Source organism: Anarhichas minor, unplaced genomic scaffold (assembly GCF_050575085.1).
Source record: "Anarhichas minor isolate MPS153535 unplaced genomic scaffold, ASM5057508v1 ptg000003l, whole genome shotgun sequence".
In the NCBI taxonomy this organism is placed as follows: domain Eukaryota; kingdom Metazoa; phylum Chordata; class Actinopteri; order Perciformes; family Anarhichadidae; genus Anarhichas; species Anarhichas minor.
Genome location: NW_027466449.1, coordinates 17,295,644 through 17,323,491, shown reverse-complemented (window position 1 = coordinate 17,323,491; position 27,848 = coordinate 17,295,644). Strand labels below are relative to the sequence as shown.

Below are 27,848 nucleotides of genomic sequence, written 5' to 3'. Positions count from 1 at the left end.
GATGAGACTGGATTTACCCTGAGGAAGAAGGGAAACTTCCTGCCGTAGAAGCCCATTCGGAAGAACTCCGGCTCGATCCTCTGCTGCTCGATGATGTTGTCGTAATACGCTGCCTCCATTTTCTATCACAGAATAATAAAACGTGCAAAAGAGTCATGATGAATAATGCTCTAATCACGCACATTACTGAAGCCTCTGCTTTCCCCCGATGAGTGTGGGTGTGCACAGCTGATCGGGACCTTTGCGTTTGACGCCATCGCACCACATACGAGGATGACGATGACAGAGGGAGCTGAAGATCTCACTTTCCAGCATCACAGAGGACTGCTTGTTCGATAATAACAGGAAGCAGGCAGGACTGTACTTACCCGTATCCAGCTGAGGCTCTGATAGTCGTATAAAGTCTCGTACTGGAACGCCAGCTCCCGGCAGAGAGAGATTCCATATTCCCAGCACTGCAGAGTCATAAATGAGATAAATGAAGCTTAAGTCATCCTGTACAATAAAGAGAATTAATCATTAAAATGACAAATGTCTCAGGAAGAATCATCATTTATGCAGCGTCACCCTAAACACTAAAAGAATTTAAATGAGCCCCATCATTGCAAAGTGAGGGGGGGGGGGAACCTTCTTCAGGGTCTATACGAGTCCTGTTTGCCTGCCGAGCTGTATTTAATAAGAACAAGAATAACAAATATTAAAAGATAAGATATGAGTTAGAAATGATATATCGGTGATGTTAATCAGGGTGAAAAAAGAGAAAGAAAGAAATTGTTCAATAATTTCTTTAAACTGTGGAAAGCTTTTCTTGTTTTTGTTATAATTTTGACTCATTTAGTTAAAAGATGAATCACGTTCAAAGGAGGAGAAACGGGGAGCTGTCACATCACATTCACACTCATCTACTGTTTCAAGAATTTTCTAATAAGATAATAAAATTGACTTCATCTTCGAAAATCTTATCCGAGTTTTCAAAATAAGAAATAACATCTTGCAACTTAATGTTAGAATACTTCTTGCGTGTGCAGTTAAAAGGGAAGCAACACGCTGTGTACTACATACATACTTATATTTTAAAGTCCAGCTTCTACATCATTTTGCCTCCATGAATTCCGCGAGGTCGCCAACCTGCACGTTGCTTTTCAGCACACATACAGATTTCTATTTGTCCTGGAAGAATCTTCACGTCGGTAACAGTAACAGGGGATTCCACCGGTGCAGACCACTTACAGAGCAGCCATAAAAACCAGAGATGACAAAGAGTTAATGATGGAGGCCACTTTTATTTCCTCCTCAGCTGCTCCCAGAGTCCAGAGGGCACGGTCCTCTCCGAAGCTCAGAGACCAGTCCGCTAATTTCATTTTGTTGAGGAAAACCAGCCAGGGAGGAACGATTCGGGGGAGCAAATCACATTTGAGCAGACATCTGAGTATTAGTGTTGTGTGGGCAAAGGCTGCCTGTTTGTGTCTCTAGTATATGATATGCAGGGTTTGCTTTAGTGCAGAAAACTCTTTCCTGATACAAACCGGTATTGAACAGTGTGGAAAGGATGTTACTTTAAAGCTGTTAAACCTGTGGTGTTAGTACATTTACTCACGTTCTGCACTGTAGTTCAGTATTGAGGTACTTACTTGAGCATTTCCATTTTTAAGCTACTTTATACCTATTTCACAATATCTGTCCTGCTATAGTTATAGTTAAGATTTTACATATAATCAAATGATGGGCTTGTAATAAATGATGCAGTGGTGTGGATGCTTTTACTTAAGTAACATTTAGAATGTAATACTTTTATACTGTAGTATTTTATACTGTGGTACTCATACTTATACTTAAGTAACCCTTTGAATGTAATACTTTTATACTGTAGTATTACTTTTATACTGTAGTATTTTATACTGTGGTATTGATACTTTTACTTAAGTAACCCTTTAGATTTTTATACTGTAGTATTTTTAAGTAAATAAAAAAAGCACTTCTCTACCACGGTATAAATCTAGTTTATGTACAAATACTAATAAGTTTCGATGTAAAATGTAATTAAAACTTTGAGAAAGGTTTTAAGAAACACTTGAGGATTCTCTCTCACTCTTAATGTTAATGAAGGATAAATGTAATAAATGTAATTTAGTTTGGGAACAGCTGCAGACACGTGAACATGGTAGAAAAGAAATACAAAAATAAGAAAGCTATAAAACTTCATGTGGATTTTGTGCAGCACGCGCTGGCTTGAAGTCAGTCCAAACAGGAAGTGAGAGACGAAGCCGTGAGGATCCACTTGCCTTGCCCTTGTTGAAGTAGTGGAGGATCTTACGACTCAGGTTCTCCTTTCGTTGCCACTCGCTCTGACAGGGGTAGTGAAGGAAGTCCCTCAGGGGCCGGTCCTCCCACTGCAGCAGCTCCCAGTACAGCAGCAGGGTGAACGCTGCCTCTGTCGTTGGGAGGGGTACAGGTCAAATGTCATCAGTATAAAAGTGGATTATCTGCCGTCTAGTGAAGCTACAGATGCTGAATAGTTTGTACCGTCTGGCCACGGTGATGAATACATTTTTGGGTCCAGTTTTTGTGAAGCAGATGGCGAGTGACACAAAGCGGGTCAGTTGCATGAAGCACAAGTTGCCCAGAGCATGCTGGGTATGTTTTGGTGTATCGGTGTCCAGAGGTGCAAAGTGCACCTGCACAGTTTAAATCACATCAGCTGCTCTCTCTCCTGTTTTCAGTTTTGCTCAGCTGGCCAGTGAACACAGTTTAATCTGCATTCAACAGTTTCTAATTTGTAGTTGTTGTTTTGAGACATTTGTCTTCCCTTTATTTTATTTTTGCATTTTCTGTTTTACATTACGCTCACATATGGAGTACTTACTTTGAAAATGAAGTATCGCTGGACTGATTAATCGGTTTGGCTGATTAATCGTTGCAGATATGACGTTTTACAAACTGTCCTTATCCGTGGAACTGGGCTCCGATAACGGCCGACCAGTCACCGGTTTACGTGATGAGGTGCAATTCTGCTGAAAATATCTGTTTGCGGGATCAACTCACGATTAACTTTGAATTAAGTTTTTTTAATACAGACTACACAAGAGACACTTTTACAGAAAGTAACACTCCACTTCAACACAATATTCTTTCTGACGACAGGATCAGAAATGTGAGCTAAACCTTTGCGGTGCAGGGGAACAGCTGATTAGGCTACAGACATTGTGATGTGCATGTTTCACTAATTTCTCACATTTTATAGATTAACCAAAAAGGTAATCAATAATGAACATAGTCATCAGTTGCAGCCTTAGAATAAACAAAAGATGCCTCTTTCTATGTTGAATTCACATCTTTGACGATGAGAAGAGGTGTTTTTTAGACAATGATTCACACAATAACCACATGTGCGATCACAGCCGACTCACAGCCGACTTCCGAACAATGAAATGTGTTTTCAATTATCTCGCCAGCCGCCTGTTTGTTTGTTTTACGTAACCGGTGAATAAGGTTGCATTTAATTACTCAGGTTTGGCCACATTTACATCAACACAATAAAGCCACCACTGCCAATAATGTGAGTGGAGCAAGAGCACTAAAGCCATTTACACCATTACATTAACTGACTGACTTCCTCTAATTTCCCGTTGACATGATTGAGTGTCACATTACCAGACCTGATTAAAATGTACCATAATCGCCCTCCGAATAACGTATTTTGCCCTTTTCTAATATAAAAATGGACCAATGTGATACAAGTCACCGGAAGCAACAGTGTAATGTCTTCATGTTAAACTACACGCACACATGTATCTGCATCTCTACCTGACATGTGACTAGTTTGCTTGACGGTGCCGTCTCTACACTCTAAGTCTATTTTCATATCTGTTATCGTCCTAATGTACGGCTGAACAGGGCATCCAGTCTGCTGCGGTGGAGTTTCACCAGTTGTAATAAGATGATGCCGCCGGACTCTCTCTTTTAATTTGTTGTACTTATTTTAAAAGAGAACAGTTTGCTAAAAACACTACATTCACCGCCTCGAAGTTGTGTTCCTCCGCCAACCAGTCGTGTTGCAGTTTACACCAACGTCTGGCCAAAGTGTCATCACTTGAACACCAAATTCATCGGCTACAGCTGTCGCCGGTGAAGAAAGCAGGAAAAGATATCCCGGCCTGAACCTTTGAAGCCCCCGCACACTCACACAGTTTCAGTTACTCTCTCTAATTAAACCTCAACTCAGGGTGAAGGTGGGTGGAGGTATGCTGGGAAGTATGGGAGGTCATCGGGCTCCATGTGCTAATAAGAATAATAAAGATTAATGGTCGAGTTAGCATAGCTAGCACGCTAGAAACAGCAATCCACAAAGAATGAATTATACAGCTTCTCATAATTTATCTGTCACTGTCCTTGCACCCACTACAGCCGAGCAGCGCCCCTCTTTCTCGGCTGTTTGTGTTGTTAATATTGTGTCGTGCATTTAAAAAACCGAGGCTGTTAACGATCGATGTTTTCCTGAATGAAAAGTAAATCCCAACCCCTCCCTCAAACTGGCCTTGTGATTTTCAATCAGACTCTGCACGAAGCAAAAGATGGTGTGAATAAGCTCCACCTCGTTCTTCTATAGAAATCAATGGGAAGTGAAACTCTGGTCTGACGGCACCTTGAGAACACGTCTAATCGGCTGAACAGCTGTGGGCCTGTGGACCTGTGTGGGCGGACCATGTGTGTGCGTGGCCTTTAACCAAAAGAAATACAGCCGCGGTGATGCTCCGGGTCTACATATCCTGTTCTTCCTGCCACCTTAAACCTTTCTCTCCCGCATCTATTCTACTACAAAAAAAAAACAATGAAAGGAAGAGGTAAAGAAATGCCACTTAAGGCAGAACAAAGCCAGAAACGCCCCCGAGTCTCTGTTACCTGTGAAGTCCTCTGCTTGGAGATGCAGGTCGCACAGCTTGTGGATGTAACGGATGTACATGTCCTCCTTGTTAACCTCAGATTTGTAGAAGTTCTGGGGTTGAATTAAAAAAATAGTGGTTAACATCTTATTTTATGTGTGGGATTGTTCATGAACGTGTTTCTGAAGTCTGAAAACACCGCCATCAATGTCTCACCATGAGATTGACGGAACCACCAATTTTCTTGTTCTCCATCTCGTCTCCTTTCATGCAGTCCCTAAAAATAAAAAAAATTACATTTTTTTTCTTGTTGCTCTTTCAACATAAGGTTCGCCTTGCATAATAGTCTAAATGAATAAATTCATTGCATGTGCTCATTTGTAAATGATAAAAACTCTTTTTCTCTTTGGAGGACTTCACTGCATTTTCCACATCACTGTCCCGCAAATATTTTAGAATAAAAGCCTTGTTATCAAATGAAGAGATTATGTCCACAGAAAGACGCTGGAGGGCTTTTATTTTGAAACAAAAAACAGGAACCTTTGAGTTAAAAATAAACATGAACCTTTTCTCACATCTGTGACATATTCTACAGACATCGAAACTCATTTTCACAGTCTGTTTTTGCTGTGAAGGGAAAAAAATAGGCAAGACATCAAATCTCTACACAACCTACACACGCCGCTCAAGCAGGCTATGTGGCCCCGGGGCCGGTAAAAGTAAAATAATGTGCAACTAAATGTCATCATACCTGTAATCCAGCAATCGCTCGACAAGTCTTGTGACCGACGTGACGAACGAGATCCCCGTCTCCCTCCAGGTCTCCTGCTCTATCTTCTCCAGCAGGCTGCACAGAGAAAACACAGTAGGATGTTCTTACTAAAGGTGACAAGCGCAGGAGGTAAGTAGATATGAATCGCACGTCTCTTCGCCTCAGCCGTAAGAGCGTTACACCTCACCTTGGATAAGGACCAAAGAGCTGGGTCCTGCGGTGAGACAGCCAAACAACACAGAGAAGAACGTTAGAGGGAAACACGATGAGAGCAGCATCACTCTGCGTATCACTCTCCAGGCTCACTAAACACAGGTTTGATGCTTACAAAAGGCTGAAGAGCTCTCTGTGATTATCATCGCCTTTCCCATCCGACACCATGCTGTCCAGCTTATCCATCAGCTCTGCTTCCACCTACACACACACACACACACACACACACACACATTCAGCCAAAAGATGAGGGTATATTATGTGACAAAAAGCTGTTTTTCTACAGCGGCACACAATCCGTAGTTCATAACGTAACAATGTGACAGTGACCTGTTTGAAGTTGCCGTTTTTTCTCTGCTCCCAATCCATCATGTCGTGGAAAATTGGGATCATGATGTTTCGAACCTCGGTCTGAGGCACCAGGGTGACGCCGAGGAAGGGACCCATCATTCCTGGGATGAAGTGGGGCTTGTTGTCGCCTGGATTACACAGATTCACACAGAAAGGAGACGTTTTGATCTCGCTAATTTCATAAAACATCCAGTGATACGTGTCATGTGTGTGTGTGTGTGGAGTTGGGTTGTCGGACGCACCTAATTTTTGCCACATGCTGAAGAGCTCGTATGCCATCGTCACCCTCATATCTCCATTTCTAAAAAGAGTGGAGAGTGAAGCATGGAAAGATCGTTAAATACTGGATGAAATGGAGAGAATGCGTTTGATGAATATACGGCTGTTCCTTACTTGTCCAGGACTTTCTTTCTCTTAGCCGGGCCGAGCGCCTCCAGCTGCAGACTGGGCTGGTTGATGTACAGAACAGTGAGGCTGAAAAACGAGTTCCACACCTGAAACACACCACAGACCAAAACAAGAGGAAATAAATGCCCCGTTGAACCACTAACACTAGTTCAACAAACTGAATTATGGAGAAGCTTCACCCAGTTTGTGGCTTCGTAGTGTGCTGGGTTTCCTAAATGTACACACACACACACACACACACACACCTTGAAATCAAAATCGACCTCTGAGAAGTTCTTGTGCAGCGCCGGAGACAGGAACTGTGTTGTCACTACAATGATACTGCAGAAAGCAAACGTTACACCGTCAGTTTATGAAATGAGGTAGCAGCCCAAAATAGATGAAAAAATAAAACTTTCAACAGAAGCGTCACCTTTGGAGCAGGATAATCGGAAGAGGCTGATCTAATGGCCGGCTGTATTCCCTTACCGTCGCTGGGACAAAGAAGACTGCGTGACAGAAATGGAAAAAAGCAGACTCACTGACTAGTTAGAAGCCTCATGACGCTCCAGTCTCGGGGGAAGATAGTCAGTTTCATCAGATTGCGGAACACGCAGAAGATCTTCAACAGGAACTCCTGCAAAGGAATATAATAAGAACGCGTATGCAGTCAAGGTATGCAGTAAGCGGGCTGCGGCAAAATGCTGTGATCATGTGACTCAGACGGTTTCACACCTTCAGCTCCTCTTTGCTATGGAAGTTGTTGAGTAGATGGTGGAAGTGGAGCTCTGTCATCTGCCGAAGCAGAGAGAGAAGACAGGAAACATACTCCCCCTGCACGAAGGAAAATGACAGGTAGGGCCACGCGTATTTAAAAAGGTTAATCAACTCATATTCCAGACTGTTTTTACTGCACGTCAAAGAGGTACATGGAGTGGAAGCTCACCGTTATCTCGGCGGTGCACTGGGGACAGCGTTGTCCTCTGGCCGTCTCCACAGAGTGAGACTTGCTCATGATGGACAGCAGAGTCTGCAGCAGCACATCCAGGAGGCTCTCCACCATCATCTCCACTTCCTCCTGAACAGAAGACTCCTGAGGAGACACAGAGATGCAGACATGCTGCTTAATGCTTTAGTGTTTCAGCTGCATTATCATAATCCTATATATTTCAAAAGGAAATAGAAATGATATATATATTGCAACTTTTTTTGCGATGAGATGTGATTTTAAGTCACGGTAAAATGTACTGTACCATGGAGCTAGTCTTAATTATGGAAAAGATGCTGGTAAGGATCCCAGAACAGATGAGCAGCTCCCTCTGCTGGCGCAGGTGCAGGTGGATGTGATGCAGAACCACCGGCAGCAGAATACTGCGAGACTCTGAGGGAGGAGAGTAAAGAAAAAACAAGGAGAAACAGTGAGGATGAAGCGGAAAAGCTTTGTATGCACATTAGGATTACATGTATGGTTGTTTTGGTATCATCAGGGAAAGGAAAACACTTTGCAACGATTGTCTCACCGGGGAAGAAGAAGAGGCGGCTCTCAACTGTGCGAGCAATGGACTGCAGTTTGACTACGTCCATGGACTGGCCGATGTCCACTGTGCTGGGCATGCTCCCCAGGGTGCCCCTGACATATTCGGCTACCTCCTGAACGGTGAACATCTGCAGCAGCTCATCAAAGATATCAGGGAAACTGTTCAACAGCGCTGCCTGGGGGGGGGGTGAGAAACAAAGGACAAAGAGAGGGAATATGTAGTGTACATGAGGACATGTTTCAAATAAGACACACTTACATTAAAACATCACAAACAATATGCTTTTTTTCTGAGTGACACTGATCCAAAACAAAATAGCCCAAAATGAAACCTATTTATCTTCTTAAGAGAGCAGCAAGATCTCAAAAGAGCTCCACCATTTATCTCTTTCCACAGCCATAAATAATCTCAGATTCTATCTAAAGCACTGGCTGCATATCAGTTACTGAGGAATACATCATCCTGGACACGCAGCATCTGCTGCATAGAGGAACCAACACAGGGGGGCGCTGTGACTTACTGAGATGGACGAGAGCCCAGAGGCATAACCACAGAGAGGCATGCAGCTGATCACACCCCTAAACTGTCCCAGAGCAAGACAAGGATGGGGGGGGGGGGGGGGGGGGGGGAGGGGGGGAGCGAGGGATTGAGGCGTCAGTCACAAAATGAAACGTGAAGCAAGTGAAATAAAGAAAAGTGAAATAAGTTACAAACAGTAACAAACAAAAAATAATCAGTGAATCATGAATGCAAATTATGAGGATGGATAAGAGAGAAAATAAAAACATTCATAAGCAAAGATTAAAAATAAATAAGGCTGCAGAGCAGGTGACACACTGTCAGAGCGGTAGACGGCGTTTGTCATGCGGGGTGAACTATCCGACCTGCGTGAACACCAGGTTCTCTGAGCTGCGGCTGTCCAGACTCAGGACGAAGCGGATCGACTGGAAGAGCTCCTGGATGCTGGCTCTGAACTGCTCCTCCTCCATGCCGCAGGTGGCTCTCGAGTACAGGATACGAGACTGGACGATGAACTTGAACAGGTACTCTAGAGCCTGAGGGGAAGAACGGAGACAATCCGGTCAGCGGAGGTTCGCATCATTTCGTACAATAAAGTCAGCATCAAGCTCTGAATGGGTTTGTTCTTGATCATCTGGAGAAAATCAATACATGAAAAGAAATGTTCCTCACATGCTCTCATCAGAAAAGTAAATTCAAAGACCGTGTGGAAAATCTCTTCATGCCTTCGCACGCTGAGGGCGCTTCCTTTTGTGCGATTTATTCGTACATCAACATATTTGTTCAAACTGTTGTTTTTGTCATAAGTACTTCCACACAGAACAAGAAGAGCAGTCATTTATTTTCTGAACTGACAAAAATAATTATAATAATAATAAAAATAATACTTTTATTAATATAGCACTTTTCAAGCTCAAGCACAGAATGCTTTGCGGATTAAAAGATTTACAAAATAAAAATGATGACGTACAAATGAGAGCATCAAGCAGCAGCTTGAGGTGCAAGTGCACAACACAAATAAACGCTTTCATTTACGTAAATAAGAAAATCACGTTGTGCCGGGGTCACTAGGATCCTGCTGGTTGGTCCTCCGCCTGCACAAATCTATTGGAACCTCTTGTTTAAAAACTGTTGCAGCCGTCACAAATTTGCATCGCTGCCGGTATGAATATTTTACATGCTAAATATTCACAGCCGAGTACTTTGCATTGTCGTATCATTTATTCGTCTTGCCCCCGGTGTGTGAAGGCCTGCAGAACACGTCAATATCTGTAGAGACTTTACATAACTTCCTTTCTCTCAGCAGGCGAGTAGGGCCTTATAAGGGCATCGCATAAATCCTTCTGTTACCATCTCCTACTAATGACTCCCAGTAGTGGGAGCCAGGACGGACCAGGAGGAAGTGTGTGTGATACTTTACCCTCATGGCCTCCTGGATGTGGTCCTGTCGGACGACCTCGGCCGAGCGGTCCATGTACCACTTCAGACATCGAACCAGTTCTCTGCAGACAGATGGTTTGAAATTACGAGGGTCAATTCAATGTCAAGTGTGACTCTGCAGGTATCTAAATTCAGACTTTTGCGTTTGCTTTGTTCTCGTACTTGTAAGCCAAAGCTCCAGCAAAGTGGTTTTGGATGTAGGAGTCCATGACAGGTCTGAAGTGGTAGAAACGGCTGTCCCTGAGCAGGTTAATGATGAACACCTAAGCACACACACACACACACAGATGTTAGTCTTATTACCGCTACCAATACACCAGCAAATAAATCACATAGTATAGTTGTTTCATCTTCCTACCAGTGACTGGAAAACTAGCGGCCCATATTTATCAGTGTTGTCATCTAAGAGACAGAAGAGCGTATCCAGGACATCTCGCAGGAACTGTGAGGAGAGAAAGGAACAGCACCCAACACGAGCATCGCATGAAAGGCCCGACTAAAATAGAAACAAAGGGAGGCCCCTTCATCCACCAAGCATGGCAATAAAACCTATTTTTAATTCTGAGATGAAAAAACAGAATCAAATGTGTTTCACACAGTGAAATACTTAAAAGAGTCAACATGCAGTGTGAACATAAAAGCACGTGAACAATTTAAAGCTGTAAATGCTTAATATCTAATCGGGTTAATCAATATATAAGAATAACATTATAGTTTCACCTATTATCAATAAAGTTACACTTAAAGTTTATACGTTAACAAACTGAAAATGTATTACTCAGCTTTTCCTCGTGTTGTTCTAAATGTTTGGTGTTATGGAGTTCAGCCTACAGCCACACGGACGGTAAATACACTCGTGCATCGTTCACATCGACAGATAAATAATGTGATGACAGCGACCTTGACAATCTCCTCTCCGCTAATCTGACGCAATCGACCGAGGATGTCCAACACCCGGTCGGGATGGGCCTTCCAATTCAGGAGAGCCAGAAGGTCCACTGAGAACAGAGTGAAAGCACACAGAGTTGAAGGAAATAGTATGGGGAAGTAGGGCTGGGCGATAACTCAAAAATGATGATTTATCGTCTGTAAATGGATTCGTATGTTGATGAAATACACAATTATATTGTTTAAATTGATAATAACAAGCACATTCTGAGCCCTAGGGGAAAATATATAACAAGAAGAGCATGTAAGGTGCTTTACTACCATTCTGTGTGAGTTTGGTGGAGCAGAGTATCGTGGAGACCCAGAAGGTTTCTTTGGGGCTTCTCTGGAAGGGCAGGTTGGCCGGCAGGTTGGGGCAGCTGTTGAAGTCCTCTTTACAGCAGGGCAGACTCAGGTACAGGCCCTGGTTACTGAAGGTGGCGTTTTCATCACACTGGAGGAAGAGGAGATTTACTAAGACATGCACTGAGAGATATTTGATTGGCGGCAGCAGAATGACCGGCCAGACGCCGACCAATGAAAGAAGTTTGGCGTACCGTTTTAGCATCTTAGCACAATATACTTTGAGTAACTTTCTGGCTAATCTTGCCTGCTAATGTGCTGCGATACCACACAAAAAGGTTTTTTCCTGAGGGTGACGCTTTAGCATGCTGACAACCAGCTTCGTTGATCACACGTACTGCTAGCATGCTAAATGTTAGCGTGTGTGGCAGGGATATGCTAATGAATGTAGGGCAGAGTTTGGGTTCACAGGAGGTTCAGAAGATAGATATATCAATGCTAGTTATATATCAAGCTTGAAATACAGTACATTGTCATTTCAAGTGCAAAGTGAAAGACCTCGCTTCCAAATGCAGACAAAAAATCCTCACAGACGTATTATTTACATCCTCCAAGCTCCATGATGGATTATATCATATTTTAAATATTTTTTAATGAGACAGAGATTTGGTCCTCTGGATTTTTAGGGCCTAAAAACAGGAATTATAGGCCAGAAAAACTCTGATAATTGCCTCTGGACAAAACACTTTTCATTGTATCGGTGGCTCAGTCACTCAGCTATCGCAGTGTAGCTTCTGCACATGTTTTGGTGAAGGAGAGCAAACAAGAGGGATAATGCATTAAATCACATGTTCTCAGACTGTTGAGAAAAGACATTAAAGTCACGGAGACAGCCGGGTAACTTTAATGCACTCGACTTGATTATTTAAAAGGACACAAAAGGTCAAAGGTAAAGAGACAGCGTACATCTAAAAATGTGTGCGTTAACCGGTACATACCTTGTACACATACAGCTCGTGGCTCTCATCTGACAGTGTGGTCCCATCTTCTCTCATCAGAGGAGTGAAAGCAAAACCAAACAGTTTTTTCTCTCCTTTGTCTTTAGCTGAAAGGAAGGAATATCATGCATCATCACGGTGTATCTGTACTACTTGTGTACCTCAGAACGTGACCCGCTCCGTCCTAACAAACGCGTGCGCTGAGGGACGGGCCGCATTAGTGACTCACTGGAGCAGTGTCTGAACTCGAAGCGTAGGTGGGACCCTCTGAAACGATCTATGGGAATGGGCAGCTTGACCATCTCACTCCAGCGAGGGCTGTTGTTGTGGTAAAGGACAAATGAGCGATATTCGCTGTTGCTGGGCTCTCCGCTGCCCAAACTGATGCAGTCCTGAGAGGAAACAAAAAGGAGCACGGTGGATTGTTTTTAGTGACAAAATTTATATGAATGTGTGGGTGAATGGGGAAGAGGGGGGGGGGAGGTGACACTGATCATGACTCATGCATGGCACACGTCTGACTCATGTCTGTGTCATACTTTGAGTGTGTCCCCGTCGGCATAAAGTACATAGAGCGTGACTTCGATGTTCTTCTGGACGCTCTTGCCGCCCCTCTCAAACTCCCCCCGCTCCAGGGTCAGATACAGGTCATTGCGTATGTCACCTAAAACACATTACACAGGAGGAACTTCAGTTAAAGGGAAACTCCACCGACATGTCAAAATCAGTCTACAGGTGGGTGCTACTGCACATTAAGAAACAAGTTGTTTAGAGCCCTTTGTGGTTCCCTCTGGAGTTGCCTGAAGTGTCACTTGAGGCAACTCCACTTGAGGCAACTCCAGTTGGGAAGTTGCAGTTTGAATCTGGAGCCTGGACGTGTTAGAGGAACTGGATGCCGATTCAATCAGTTGCTTGAATGAAAATGATTTGCAAAGAAATGTACTATCCTCCAGGTTTAGCTGTTGTGTTGCTGCCTTAATGCTTCGTGCTCCCTCCCGCTCGGCCCATAGACAACTGATGACATCACACAAATATTTTTTTATTCTTGATTTTGGGAAATCTTTACAGTTATTGTGTATCACGATATCTCGATATATGATTTCTCACAATACGATTCCACTTAAAGAAGATAAATCATCATGTTGAATTATCGCCCAGCCCTAAATGATACCCCTTTCTATAATTTAAATAGCAAATTTAATGTTTATCACATGAACACCTAAAGAAAATCATCTTAATAATGAAATAAAAAAATAAAAACAACATCAAAAAACAAGCGTCACAATCCCAAGAGAGACAGGACTCTTTCCTCATCCCTGTATCTCTCAAAAACCTTCTTTTGTTTATATCTTTACTCTTTTATAATAGTGGTCTATGAGGAAAATAGTCTTTGGGCCTCAGGTGATATTTATAGGAAGGCTATTTGCCCCGCATCCAGCTCTAATAATACATCCATGGTGTGGAGAAAGAAGTGAGGCTTAACCAAGTTGCATTATGGGTCATGTAGGCGTCAGGTTTTGACGAGAACAAAAAAGACTCTCTGGTTCAGCGGCATCAAGTTTTATCCTGTGCGATGCTAATGCTAATGCTAAAGCGGTGGAGCACTCTTTAAAGCTACACACGCCAACTTAGACGTCACGCACAAAGTCATTGCCCTCTTGAGGCTCAAGCTGGAGACAACAACAGGACAAAGACATCTCACAAACTCCCAGACTATGAGAACAAACATGTCCCCCTGCCTCGGCGATGTTAATAAGTTATAATGTACATCTCAGCATCCGCTTCACAGATGAACTGCGAGTGGTCAACATAAATTAAGACCAAGACGTGCACCGCACGTCATCGTTCTCGGCGATGAGAAACGACCCCGCTGAGTCGTAATACACTGTAGCTCATGACTGCCTCGGCACCTTTTGTGAGGTCAGCGGGTAATGCAATAAATATCAGCGGCAACAGTGGAGGAAGATATTGCAGTTATTTATAAAATCAGATTATAGTTATTTATATCCAAGTCATTTCCTTGGGGACGGATGAGTCACAAGAGGTGATATTGGGAGGTATTTCAGGCTAACTGGAGAGGAGAGGAGAGGAGAGAAGAGGAGAGGAGAGAATAGGAGAGGATGAGAGAAGATGGGAGAAGGGGGGATGGGAGAGGAGAGGACAGGCGAAGAGATGGGAGGAAAGAAGAGGAGAGGAGAGGAAAGAAGAGGAGAGAAAAGAAGAGAGGATCATACATTCTCAAAGCAGAACAATGTTATCTGATGAAATCTACTGAAATAAACACACACCTCTTCCGTTCTCTCTCCCTTTCTTTGAGTTATCTTTGAAGACCTCTGCTCTTCATAAGTTGCTCAGCACCTGACCTAAATCCTGATCTCACACAAATAGGGAGTGACACACCTGAGAGCCTCCTAAATACCAGCGGTGGAAGAAGAACTAGCAACAATACAATCATTTAAGAATGCTCCCTTAAAGACATCCTGCATTGAACATCTTAATATGCATTAAGGACTACGTCCACATGCTCGTCTTCCACTACTATTCAGAATATGACAATATTTAGAATTTGATATGGCTCATGTAAACATCATATTCTGTTTGAATATTCTGAATGGAGCATTTTCTGATAAAGACACGTGAGATATGTCGACATTATTCAGGTTTTAGGAGCATTCTTTGGACATGTATACAGCACGTTCAGAACATGAGTCTCAGTAGAGTTATTTATGGCACTTTGCGACACACAGACTCTCTCCTGTTTACGACCAACTCTGTGTGTTGAACACAAACCAACTGGCCAATAGTTTGCAAAGCTGGAGTAGAGATGCATGTCCGAGAGAAAAGAAGGAGAGACACACCTACTTTTAAACATTATGAAGGACTTGGATATCGACAGTTTTTTGTGATATGCACACATATCACAACGTCGACCTTTTAAGAAGGTGGTTGAAGGAATGAGAGAGGGAGGCCGCCACCGGTGGAAAACATATTATTATAAACTTATGAACATATTCTGATGCAAAGGAGCAAAATGGCACACGCAGCTCCTGCTGTTTCACATTTCTATATTTTCGTGTTTGGGCCTCGATTCCTGTCAAACAGGAATCGAGAACGGCGTCGACGTGGGATTCACTGGCCCCGGTGGTGAGGACGCGTCATGGGGTCGTTTTACGTTAATAAGTGTACTCAAGGCTGCATTTAAATGGCAATATTAGTGGAATATTCATAAGCCATGTAAACAGCTTATTAGGAATATTATCATTTTTCAGAATAAGGGCAAAAACTTGAATATACTTGAACGTAGTCACTGTGTAACTGGTATTTTGCTGTTGTAGCTAGTTGCCGTGTGTCTACTTTGAACTACTTTATATGCAGTAGTTTAGTGTTCCCAACCTAGGGGTCGGGTCCCCTCAAAGGGTCACAGGATAAAACAGATGGGTCAGTAAATGAGTTAATTTGCCGTTTAAAATATGTTTACCTCTTTGAGCCTCATGAAGTCGTTTGAATGACATCATCTGAGAAGTTTAGAGGGCGGAGCTTTAACAACTCATCGACATCGATGTGTAACAAGAGGCCACTAGTGTTCTACTAATTTAGTACAAATGTTGTATTTCGTCAGCTTAGTGACTGTTTTCAATGTCACTGAAACGTAACTAGTAACTGTAGCAGTATAGAAGTATAATGTAGCATCAAATGTAAATACTCCAAGTACAAGTACCTCAATGTCGTGCTTAAGTACAGTACTTCTATACCATCTTTAACCCCTATTCTGGCTTTTCCTACATCCTTCTCCCTCTCCTCTTTCATCTGCATCCTCTGTGCCTTCATCTGTGACCGTCTCCTCGTTTCGTATCCTCCAAGCCATCTGGCCTCCGGTCTCCACCTCCTCACCTCCTTGAACCTCCTTGTCCCCATTACCGCCCACTGCTCTTTGCTCCTCACCTGGCAGGATGACATCTGGGAAACCCAGTTTGCGCGTGAGAGCCAGGGCCCTGTTGAACACAGCCTGGTTCTCCCGTCTGATCTGCTCCAGCTCACCCCGCAGCAGCTGCAGGGAGATGATGAGGCCTGGGGCAGGAATGTGGGTGGGGGTTGTGGGTGGAAAGAGGAATGGAAGTAAAGACAGTGAAGGGACGAAGAAGAAGTGAGATGGGAGGGACAGAGGGGGTATTAAAAAGGACATTAGTCAGAATGTGGGGGAGGAGAAGACAGACACAAGAGTGAGATGTGATAAGAGCCACAGAGAAAGGAGGGAGGGAGGGAGGGAGGGAGGGAGGAGAAATGGTGTAGGGGAATTACGCAAAGAAGCAAGAAAAAATAAGGCTACCACACAAATCTAGTGACTCTAGTTTGTTTGTGAGGAATGAGTCACGTATCACACTGTGAGATGCTCATAATAAAAAAAAAGAGAAGTAAAAGTGAATTTGCAGAGTTCACCTCGACAGTGAAGCCATTTTGAAAAACTCCACACGGCGAGATTGTTTCATACCGAAGACACAAAGTGACGATATGCTGTGAAGTCATTTTAATGGATTTTTATAAAAAATCAGGGAGTAGTTTCTTTGCTATCTGGAATTTTAAAAACATTTCTAGATGCATTAATCAGAGGGGACCGTCTGTTTTTGTCTGATCCAATGAATCAAAGACATTTGGGGATTTTAATTATTCGCTTTCAGAGCAGCAACGACTACCGTATTTTCCGCACTATAAGGCGCACTTAAAAGCCTTTAATTTTCTCAAAAAACAACAGTGCGCCTTGTAATCCGGAGCGCCTTATATATGGATCAATTGGTTAATTGGTTGATCCATACTGGTTGTACACGGCGCTCTGTCAAAATGTTTCAGTACGACTGGTAAACTACAAAGCCGCACCGCGGTAAACACCGGTACTGTGCTTACTCCTAGTCCAACACCACTTGTGTGTATAAAGACCCCAAAATGGCACCTTTCAAGAGACACGCTTACGACGCTATTCTATTCTATGCGCCTTATAATCCGGTGCGCCCCATATATAAAAACAGTTCTAACATAGGCCATTCATTGAAGGTGCGCCTTATAATCCGGTGCGCTTTATAGTGCGGAAAATACGGTACTTATTGGTTAATTGGCTAGTCGATCAACAGAAAAATAACAAGCAAACAATTTTGATAATCAATTCATCATCATTTGACAATTCTTAAACAGAACTTCTGAAAGCTTCTCAAATGTGAATATTTGGCTGTTTTTTCAAACAATATAAAATTTGAAGACGTCACTTCTTACTTTTTATGGACCAAACTATTAATTGAGTAAATACTCTGCAGCACTTTTACACTTTCTTGCCGAGCGTTAGATGAGAATATTGATGCCACTCTCTAATTTGTCCTTTCAACACGAAGCGAAGTCGATGAGCTTACCTAAGGACAATTTCTGTTTCTTGGCCGCGAGCAGCGAGCCATGAAATAGTCCCCTCACATAATCCCCCGTAAAACCACAACGTCTTCACGTTTTTGTTTGGAATAAAAAGAAGAAAGAGAAACCATAGTTTAACTAATGAGTCTTAGAGCTGCTGGTAGGTGTACTTGTTGTTAACCTTCGGGCAGATCTAAGCTAGCTGTTGCTAATCTTTGTGCTAAGCTAACCTGCGGCTTTCTCTAGATTCTAGAGTGGTTTACGGATCTCTTCACCTAACTCTCGGCAAGAAAGCGAAAATGCCAAATGTCGAAGTATTCCTTTAAATATCTGGAAAAAGCAAAGTCCTTCATCGCAGCGCACGTACAAAAACCGCAATAAGGTAATACAAGCAGAGATGTGAAGGGAATAGTTTCCTCAGTGTATGAAAATTAGTTTCGTAGGATAGTTAAAGTTAATAAATCTTCTCATGGTGTATATTTTCATGTGAACTCGACACTATTTACTAAAAATGTTATGTTTTTAGGCATATTATTGATCATTGGTAGTCGTCAATAGACACTTTCCAGAAACAATATCCTGTTTTGTCAGAATAACCGACAGACACAATTATCTTTGGAACTAATGTTAACAAAGGAAATAATTCCTATGAACACTGTAGACAGCATGTTGACCATGACGCTGCGTCTAGAGAGACTTTCAATGTTTACAAAAAAAAGAGAAATGAGTAGGCAGGAACATCGAAACTGTCTGTATGTTTAGATACCAAAACATAACTGCACATCCTTCTCTTGAGCCAATATACTGTTTATCTATCAGCGGTCACATGACCCAAGACACTGGGTCATGAACAGGTCGCCGGTCTGTGGAGACAAACATATTCACCATAGTTGGTGCTGGGAGCTGAGTACTTGGTGTTGGACTTGCGGATGATGTTCTCCTGTATCTGGTGCCACTCGTTCTCGTTGTTACACCTGGAGAGAAAAGACAGTTGGGGGGGGGGGGGGTTAACAACGCACCCATTAGTGCGCCCAGATGGAGGGATCGGAATTGAGTGCACGGGGACTACATGAACAGCATGTGTCCCAGAGCCGATTTCCTCCTGGAGAAAAGGTAGCAGCAGGGGGAGGCGCTATCAAGCAGCACATTAGCCCAAATGCACAGCTCACTAAGCAAACCTGACAGCCAGCTCTCTACCAGCCTTTTTCATTACTGTGGGCCCGAAGGCCCCTGGGATGGCATGGGGAAATGCACAGACTGGAGCGTTATAGGAGCCGACAGTTTGGAGGCAGCTCAGCACTGAATCACTGCTTGCTTTTTTTTTTTTTTTTTTTAAGGGAAGAGCTCTTCGCCTCAGCAGAGGAATCCAATAAAAACGACAGCTTTCTATTCTGGAAATCTTTATTTCACACCGAGCTGTAAAATTATCCTGAAAACACGAGAGAAAATTGTCACACACACACACACACATAACAGGATGGCCAAGTGTGTGAGTGACCTCCGACCCGGAGAGGACGCTGAGGAGGACAGCACAGACTCAAGGAGACGTTCTAGCTGTTGACTGACAAGAGAATATGCTGAGCTCGGTGTTTCTTTGTTTTCTCTTCTTCGTCCTCTAACTTTTGCTCCATTATCTAAGTGTCATCTCTCTCTCTCTCTTCCTCCCTCCCTCTCCCTCCCTCTCTCTCTCTCTCTCTCTTGTCCCCTTCTCCTTCTCTGTGTCTCCCTCCTTCACTGGGTTGGCCGGCGTACAGGAGTGTCTCTCTGTGGCGAGGCCTAACAGAAGCAGCCAGATTCACAACACGCCAAGTGCCCTATCTCAGGCCCGGGGTGAGCGGCTATTGATTTTCCAGAGGACACTTCATTATCATTCTGGTCAAAACACACCAGGCATCAACGCTGAAGCGCTAGGTTGTCATGCACGACATTTGCAAGAACATTCCCGCCTCGCTGCTTAGATTCTTTAACTCTAATTCCAGAAGTGCAGAAGCCACGCAGCTAAAAAAACAATTACACCGACAGCCGTAGACAGGAACATTTTTACGACGATCTTCTTCTTTTGACAGAGGAATTCTCTTTTTCTACTGCTGTATTTATAATCGAGGGCTTCGCATGTGTGTACTCACGTGTAAACTTTGAGCACGAAGTCCTTCTCCTCTTTGAGGTCCGTGATGGTGTGGAAAACGTCACTCATGGCAAGAACAGCGCAGCCATAAGGTCGTCTGTACTGCACCTGAGGCGGGCCTTTCTTTGAGTCGTTCAGCAGCATGCGACCTGGAAACAAACAAACAAAAAAAGGAGAGGGACACACTGAGAAGAAGCACTGATAAATAAATAAAGAAACTCTGTTATTAAACACTGTACTTTATTTACCAGTTCTTATGACATGTGCAACAATGTACAGGTCTCTCTTCAAGTCTTTGCTGCTCAGGTCCTGAAGAGAAATGGTATAAAAAAGGGTTGAAATACAGAATAGTGTTTTTATTCAATTTAATGTGGTTTTATTGACATGAAAGTAATAAATAGTAACATAACATTACTAATGTTATATAATTGTATATATATTGAGTATGACAATTACATTTGCCTTGAAATGAATGCCTTCTCTCCTTCTGTATTTCTAATTTTGAGAGGTTGTTAAACCGGGATTACAGAGTTGAATTTGTTCCTTGTTTCACTGCATGTTTTACATTCGAGGAGGACGTGCGACTCCGTCTGTCTATTCATGCCTACGAGGGGGAAATATTTTACCGTGAAGAGAGCACACAGACGATCAACCTTCTCTGGATTCTTTGGTCCTCCGTTTTTGTTCAGTTTCACCATGAACTTCTCGCTGCAAAAAAGAACCGAGTTCACAGTTTCAGAGTGTCTGTCAACCACAGAAGGCCTCGGCCAATCTGCCGGTCAGACACAGTGTGTGGACATACTGTGTGTGCTTGCTCTTTGCATGCACGCAGTTAGCATTGTGGGATTATTGTCCCCCCCCCATGTACCTGATCTGTTTGGCCTCGCGAGTGTCGTACAGAGAGAAGAAGACGTCCGCATCCTCGCTGATGCTGTTGTACGTGAAGCTCTTCAGATTGATGAAGAGGTGGTGCGACACGGGGACACGGCACCCGTCACCGTGCCGCTGTCTCGTGCTGTCAGCCTGGGAAACGGAGAGGAAAGTGACTAGACGGGTCGGTACTGCGAGCCAGGCCAAGTACCTGCCACTCTGTGTACGGATAAGCTTATTTAACAGATCAATGGGGGGTACTGTAAGAGGTGAATAATTCATTGATAAATGCTCTGCAGAGTATTTCTTCCTGTCACATGTACGTGCTATTTACAGTAGACTGAGTAGACATGCACATTACAAGAAGTGATGAATGAATGATGCTGCAGCTCTGGAGGGTCTGTATTTGTTGTTAGAGGAGGGCGCTTTCATTCTGTATTTATATCATGTATGACACTAAGCTTTCAATGATTATGTGCATCCCAATCTTCCAGGGTCCCTAAACGGATCGCAATCTGCGGTACTACTGCCATTTAAAAAACAATGTTATCCTTAATTTATCCTGATTTTAGTGCCATATTTTGTTGGACTATTGGGTATATTGTTTTAAATGACAAAGGTGACAGTTCTAAAACTAATTAAATATTGTTTATTGTTAAATGAAGGAGGAAGCAGTCAGCTTTATTCTGTCAAAATGTAACAAAATCCACGGTTCAGCCTCTCTGAAACTCTCTTATTAACATCTTGTTGTTCAAACGACCCATCGTGGTTCAACAGGAGGCTAATTAGTGAACTTTAGAGGAACTATTCTGTCACCCTCAAACAGAGCCACGCCAGCTTTTCTGTGTTTCTAGTCTTTGTGCTAAGCTAACTAGCTTCTGGTGGTCGCTTCTTCTTTAATAGACAGACAACTATTCTTTAAAGGCATTCTATCAGTAAATGTGAGCTTATGGAAGATCCACTAGGGTCTACATGGAATACTACATCCCTGAATGGATTCAAAATGCAACAACAAGTCTTAAATCCGGTGTTTCCGCACAAATGAAATTCGATCTAAAGAGCCCTACAGCACCATTTGTGAAACATTTTGGGGCGTATGTGGTCCCAGGCGGAGTTAACCTTTACACGCAGGCAGCGTTGGTGTGAGCTTCTTACGGAGCACGGCAGTGACACCTTGTGATTTTAATTATCTATCAAAGGCTTTTAACCCTACAAGCTAATGTGCACTTTCAGTTCCCTTGTCTCAAAGTCAATGGGTTTTTCTAATGTGTTCTTGGTTAGAAGCCTGAGATAAGGTCTGTGTTTAACACAAGCTGAGGAGATTTTAATGTTTTGTTCTATGACATAAAATGTGTCAGCAATTTTGTCAGGAGTTTTGAAGCTTTTACGTGTCTTAAAAAAGGCTAAATGAGGCGACTAAACATCATCACACCGACTATTTTGCCTCTACAGCCTCGTGGTGTGTAGTCACAATGTGACCGTGGTGTAGTTTGCTTATAGGCTGACGTTAACTTTTTACTGATGGGGATTGTATCATAAACCCTTGTTTTCAACAGAGCTTATTTTCTGTAGTAATCTAAAATCCTCATTGTTTATTTGTGGAGGGAACCAGTGCGATGTTAACTTCCGGGGTTGGCCTACAAAAACACATCATTTGTAAATGACCAGGTCTAAAGGTGATGAGTTCCCTGACTTCATTAGCTCCAGAGTGAACAGAGAGAAATACAAAATGAGAGATGAGGAGACTCAGTATGAAAGGTTCGGATGATTATTTCTGAAAAGACGATACCTGGTTTGTGCTTTGCTGACCACAGTGTCTGCTGGATACATGCTAAAAGAGAGCGGAGTACAAAGCAAAGACGTCAGATCAGTCGGTCCATTCTATACTCTTCCCACACAGCATTGAACTCATATACCTTGCAGCAGCTTCAGACACACACCACCTGAGCGACGCCTCTGTCGATGCCTCAAATCTGACAACACTTTCACCTACGCATGCTGCCGAGCGGCTACTCTGCTGCAGCGCTGAAAGGGAAACGTGAGCGTGTGGGAGAGGAGAGGACAAAGCCAGTATCGCCCACATGCACCTCTCTGCTCAGCAGCCTAAAAAGAACTGCTCTACTCCCCTACCTGAAGAGGAGCCAAGGCCCTCGCGCCCTGCCAAAAAACAAGCTCACTTTCATGGACAGAGTCGGGAGGCTTTTTGGCACGAAAGAGCCACGCCGTTGTTTCTGGACGGAGCATTCGGTGCACAAACATTCTGCGCGCAAAGCTGAGAAACACTGCGACGGGATAATGGGAGGCTGTGGGGCGTTTTTGGAGTGTTTTTCATCAGCATATGGAGCTTGAGCTTATGACCAGAAAGGATCTCCCTCCCAGAGAACAGTCTCCAGCAGTATTACAATAGATTTCATAACATCTGTGCTGTAATCACATATTTCTAAAATTAGATCTGCTTCAGTTGTTCTCCTCTCTCCCTGTGTGTGTGTGTGTGTGTGTGTGTATATGTTTGAAAGTCCCATGTTAATGAAGCCAAAATACATTTGAGGTATTATGTATTTATGGAAATACGTCTCCAGTCTAGTTGGTGGATTACAGCAACCAAAACTAAAATATGTAATTTTCTTTCTTTCTTTTTAAACTATAAAAAATAGATTTGTATGTATTTTCCCAAAGCCTCAGCCAGGACTGTAACTGTGCATCATGTCTGCGATCACGCTAGTGAGAGTCACATGCGTGCAAGAAGAAGGACACGCTCAATATGGCGGTAAGATAAGCATAAAGAACAGGTCACCATGAGGCAGCTCCGACAGCTGAATCGCTCTCTTGTGAGTCACCTTCTTATGGATGATTTGATAATCGGTACATTCACACGTCCCTACACATACGACGACACATTCTTATATGTAAAACCAGGCTGTGCAATAATCAAAAGAAAGCTCATAGTGTGTGAAGACAGCATCATTTGGGTCATTGCAATAGATATATGTGGTTCATATAAGCATGCAGCAGAATTTAATTCCATTTTTATCCGCCATAGAATGCACATTTACTTTATTAATTTATTGTATTCAATAATTCATGGCGTGAGTTTGTACAGCATGCATCGGTTGAAGAACATTCACGCCCAACGTACCAGTTTGTGCAGCTCTGATATGCTGATCTGATCGGGATCCACCATCTCAAACTCTTTTCTGGGAACAAGGTCTAATCCAAGGTGCCTGGAGACAGAAGCATCGGATCGGAGTAGTTTTTAAAGATGATGAGAATCGTCCAAACAAGTCTTATTCAACACATCTCTTTATACACATCCTTTTGTACATTCACTGTACTTATAGGTATAATAATAGTATTAATGTTACATGCTAACATTTTTAATATGTTGAATATTGCGCTTCTACTTCACTACATTTATCTGACAGTTGTAGTTAGTAGATTGCATATCAAAGGAATAGTTTGACATTTCGGGGAAATGTATTTATTGATTTCTGGCAGAGGGTTAGATGAAGTTAAATGTTTGTGCTGTAAATAAGAAGCTGCAGCCGGCTAGCTTAGCTTAGCACAAACACTGGGAACAGGATGACGCAGCTAACCTGGCTCTGCCTGAAAGTGGCAAAATCTGCCCACCGACACCTCTGAAGCTCACAAATTCACACGTTATATGTTGTTTGTTTAATTCGCACAAAAACCTGGAGTGTAAAAGTGTCTGTTTGCTGTTGTACTGGGGGTTTCATGTGCCAGACTATCTCTTGGCTAAGCACGGTAACTTCCTGTCGTCTCCGCTGGTTGCCTGGAAACTGCTCAGGGCCACGATTAAGTGGTAATAGACGTATTTCTCAGAATGTTGAACTTTTGTTTTAAGATTTCACATACAAATCACAGGATTTCTTATCAATAACTATCAAACATCATGAATTGTCGCAGGTTTAGCAACAACCCAACGGTATTTAAAGTCGTTGAACGTAGCTTATCCTCGAATAGCTGCAACATTAAAACACTAATATTAATATATGAATGCATCATTTCAATAATTAATGATGTCATGTATATGTAATACTAAAAGGGGCCATTCTGCATAATGAGTACATTTGTTATTATCATAATATATTGTTAATTGGTTTAAACTCCAGAAATGCATCATGAAATTACTATCATTACTATTAATCTATTAATGTAACGCAGTTTTCCACCTCGAACAAACTTGATTTGCAAAACAATTAGCTGTCAGAAGAATGTGATGGGGTCCAGTATTGACACTAGAAGTAAATGTAGTGGAGTAAAAATACAATGGAAAAATAGAAATACACAAGAAAAGTGTTTAAACTTAAAACCACTTAAAGGTTTGTTCATATAAACTCTGTTCTGTATCGGTTCGCTCCAGGACTTTCAGCAGAAATATTCAAACACACAATTCATGACATCACATCTAAAACACGCTTTTTAGATTAGTTTTGTGCATAAAACATTTTTGGAAACTTTGGAAACAGTTGGATCTGTAATTGGGATTCATGGGTTTGAAAAGTACTTCACCACTCCACACATGGGTTTGTGTTAAAGCGACCCATCAAATTAAACAGGGTTAAGTACAGCACCGGAGTAAATGTCTCCTCACACCTCTGGTCCATGCTGCTGTATATCTTACTGTGCAGACTCACATCGTGGAGTACCATCGGCGCTGCTGTGATCTCTTGACCATGAAATTAGATCACTACAGCTCTCAGGTCAGTGTGCACTACAGAGCTTCAACACGCATGGTGGACAAAATACAGTGAATTTACAGACTCTACTTCTGAGTTTTTTTTTACATTAATACATATAGTTCAAGTGAATTTCTGTGTACTTGTATGTGCAATGAATATTACACTAAACTGACATAAAAGCCCTTCCTCGGCCGAGCTGGAGCCATCTCATCTTTATCTCTGTTATGGATGCCTGTCACCGCTCAAGTCGGAGGGAGTGAACAGTTAGAATATGACTTTACACTTCCTCCAGGGAGGATGTGCGTTGACTTTAAGCCGCTTGAGATTCACTCATCTGCTAAATGACCATAAAATGACATCATAGCGGATGCTATTTCGCACCCACTCATCCAGCGCTGTAGATCTCTCTCCAGTGCCAAAGGAGTATTGTATTCTTTGGGAGCCAATCTCGACGCAATGCACTCAGTGCGAGGGTAACTCACTCATTGCCCCAGTCGAGCCGCACGGTGATGTGCCGCTTGATCTCCCGGGTCTGGTCCTGGGCGAGGTGACCCTGGATCAGCTGCCGCCGCAGGTCGATGAGCTCGTTCATCACATGACGCAACTTATGGAACAGATCCACCTTGTGCTTCTATTGAAGCAGCCAAAAAGAAAAGACTTTAGTTAGGACATGTGATCTCCTTCTTCTGCAGCATCTTTATTAATGAAATCCAGAATGTACTTGACTTCATCTGCTGTGTTTAGTGTAAAGTATAACTATTACTACAAAGCTGGACAGTGAGAAAACAAGAGTCTGTAAGCAGGTATCAGATATCAGACTCAGGTGACGTATTTTACATTTAGTTAAAGTAGAATCACATTCTAACCGTTTCTTCCAGCCCGTGCAGAATAAATATGTGTTGCTACAGAGAGTCAGAAGCCCACTGGTTTTGTTAATGAAACCAAAAATAAAAAAAGAATTCCCCTCGCAAGCCCGCTTTGACCTCCTCACGGTAATGAATTTCATCACCGTTCCTCATAAACCAAGGACGACACTTTTAATTCAGGCGTTTTCTGTTCTCTCTAATGGCATGACAAGTCCACATTACCGCCCAGGTTTGTTTACATAAATGCAAAAGATTAAGCGGCATCACAATGCCCATGTAAATTTAATGAGGATAAACACTGCATGTTCTCAAAGGCTGCTGGAAAACAAAGGTTTTTGTCGGGGTTGATGAGCCCTTTCGGGTGTCTATTCTGCGGGCCTAATTACCTACATTATAACAGATACACAGTTATGCTTAGGCCATTGCTCCCTGAAGTAATAACATGAATTGTAATTGGCAACAATAAGGTGAAATGTATCAACATCCAGCCAATGCTACATCCCATTATTATGGAGGCAACTGTGGCAACACGGCCCATATCACACAGGGGGTGAGCACCGAAAACGAGCACTGTCAAATCAGCGCTTCACATTAGTCGAGCTTCAGAGGACGTTACATCACCACACCAATGCCTCGGGCTCCTCGGTTGCTCAGAGCATGAGCAGTCCTCAGTGAGAGGTTATGTAAAAACTGGCTGCCAGCTCTGCAACGTATCCACTCGGCTCCCGACTCAAAACCCTACCAACCACTTCTGCCTGCCCCCTCGACACGTAGCGGGATTAAGGATGCCTTAGGATCCCAGTAATCACTTTTGCCCGGCGAGTAAAGGCGGACTGAAGGTGGCGAGCTGAGCCGGATCTTAAGATGACGCAGAAGCTATGAGAGGCATGGCTTAAAACAATCAGGGACTAAATGACACAGCATGAAATTGCATACGACATGTCTGTAGGCCATTATCTGTGTGCAACCACCACTTCTGTTCCTGCATAGATCTAGTATATGAAAATATAGGGGGGGGGGGGGGACACTCAGAATGCTACGGGGAAGTATCATAAGGAGCTGTCACTGTATCTTTGGGCTGTATCTCTATTCACGATGCTTACTGGTTAGAAGGTGTTGAATTAGGTGCAGGGAGGAGAATCATACTAGAAAAGCCTATTCCACCAAAACCCCCTTAGGAGCATGCAAATGAAACAACATTGGATTCAATTTATTTTTGCGAAAAGCTGTTTTTGTTTTTTTTCCTCCCGTAGAGATCTTGGTAAAGTTAGATTCAGCCTCACATTTATTGCTTGGTGTTTTGTTCTAAGATGAGTGAGATGGATATTGTTATGTAGTGCTACTGACCACGTAGAGCTGCTTCCACAAGACCCCCCATTCCTGAAGTGTGGAGGTGGTCTCTGTGATAATAGGGTCCTCGAGGGGCACCACAGTCTCGCACAGCCTGCAGCACAAACAAACAAACAAACAGGTACATGAGGGTTAGTACACACAAGAACACATGCACAAATATCAGCGTTGGACAGTAATGCAATACTTTGTACCACATAACAGCAAGTAACAGTAGT

General features: G+C 42.9%; 1 protein-coding gene across 1 annotated transcript in view; it reads right to left on the bottom strand.

Annotated features, from left to right (window-relative positions):
• Window positions 1-27,848, bottom strand: part of LOC142959470 (dedicator of cytokinesis protein 3-like) — a 53,151-nt gene that overhangs the window by 11,510 nt on the left and 13,793 nt on the right. The window contains exons 5-41 of the mRNA XM_076100752.1: window positions 27,628-27,724; window positions 25,897-26,045; window positions 23,851-23,935; window positions 22,504-22,545; window positions 20,713-20,867; window positions 20,471-20,552; window positions 20,093-20,153; window positions 19,846-19,993; window positions 18,605-18,693; window positions 16,271-16,396; window positions 12,868-12,992; window positions 12,558-12,720; window positions 12,329-12,435; window positions 11,310-11,481; window positions 11,001-11,098; window positions 10,459-10,542; window positions 10,263-10,363; window positions 10,081-10,162; window positions 9,026-9,196; window positions 8,662-8,724; window positions 8,124-8,316; window positions 7,857-7,984; window positions 7,550-7,696; window positions 7,339-7,437; window positions 7,146-7,240; window positions 6,870-6,945; window positions 6,610-6,710; window positions 6,459-6,517; window positions 6,196-6,344; window positions 5,981-6,066; window positions 5,840-5,866; window positions 5,632-5,727; window positions 5,097-5,157; window positions 4,900-4,993; window positions 2,283-2,431; window positions 369-455; window positions 18-122 (exon numbers count right to left, since the gene is read on the bottom strand). Coding sequence (XP_075956867.1) covers window positions 18-122; window positions 369-455; window positions 2,283-2,431; window positions 4,900-4,993; window positions 5,097-5,157; window positions 5,632-5,727; window positions 5,840-5,866; window positions 5,981-6,066; window positions 6,196-6,344; window positions 6,459-6,517; window positions 6,610-6,710; window positions 6,870-6,945; window positions 7,146-7,240; window positions 7,339-7,437; window positions 7,550-7,696; window positions 7,857-7,984; window positions 8,124-8,316; window positions 8,662-8,724; window positions 9,026-9,196; window positions 10,081-10,162; window positions 10,263-10,363; window positions 10,459-10,542; window positions 11,001-11,098; window positions 11,310-11,481; window positions 12,329-12,435; window positions 12,558-12,720; window positions 12,868-12,992; window positions 16,271-16,396; window positions 18,605-18,693; window positions 19,846-19,993; window positions 20,093-20,153; window positions 20,471-20,552; window positions 20,713-20,867; window positions 22,504-22,545; window positions 23,851-23,935; window positions 25,897-26,045; window positions 27,628-27,724 — 3,952 coding nt within the window. The remainder of the gene's footprint in view (window positions 1-17; window positions 123-368; window positions 456-2,282; window positions 2,432-4,899; window positions 4,994-5,096; window positions 5,158-5,631; window positions 5,728-5,839; window positions 5,867-5,980; window positions 6,067-6,195; window positions 6,345-6,458; window positions 6,518-6,609; window positions 6,711-6,869; window positions 6,946-7,145; window positions 7,241-7,338; window positions 7,438-7,549; window positions 7,697-7,856; window positions 7,985-8,123; window positions 8,317-8,661; window positions 8,725-9,025; window positions 9,197-10,080; window positions 10,163-10,262; window positions 10,364-10,458; window positions 10,543-11,000; window positions 11,099-11,309; window positions 11,482-12,328; window positions 12,436-12,557; window positions 12,721-12,867; window positions 12,993-16,270; window positions 16,397-18,604; window positions 18,694-19,845; window positions 19,994-20,092; window positions 20,154-20,470; window positions 20,553-20,712; window positions 20,868-22,503; window positions 22,546-23,850; window positions 23,936-25,896; window positions 26,046-27,627; window positions 27,725-27,848) is intronic.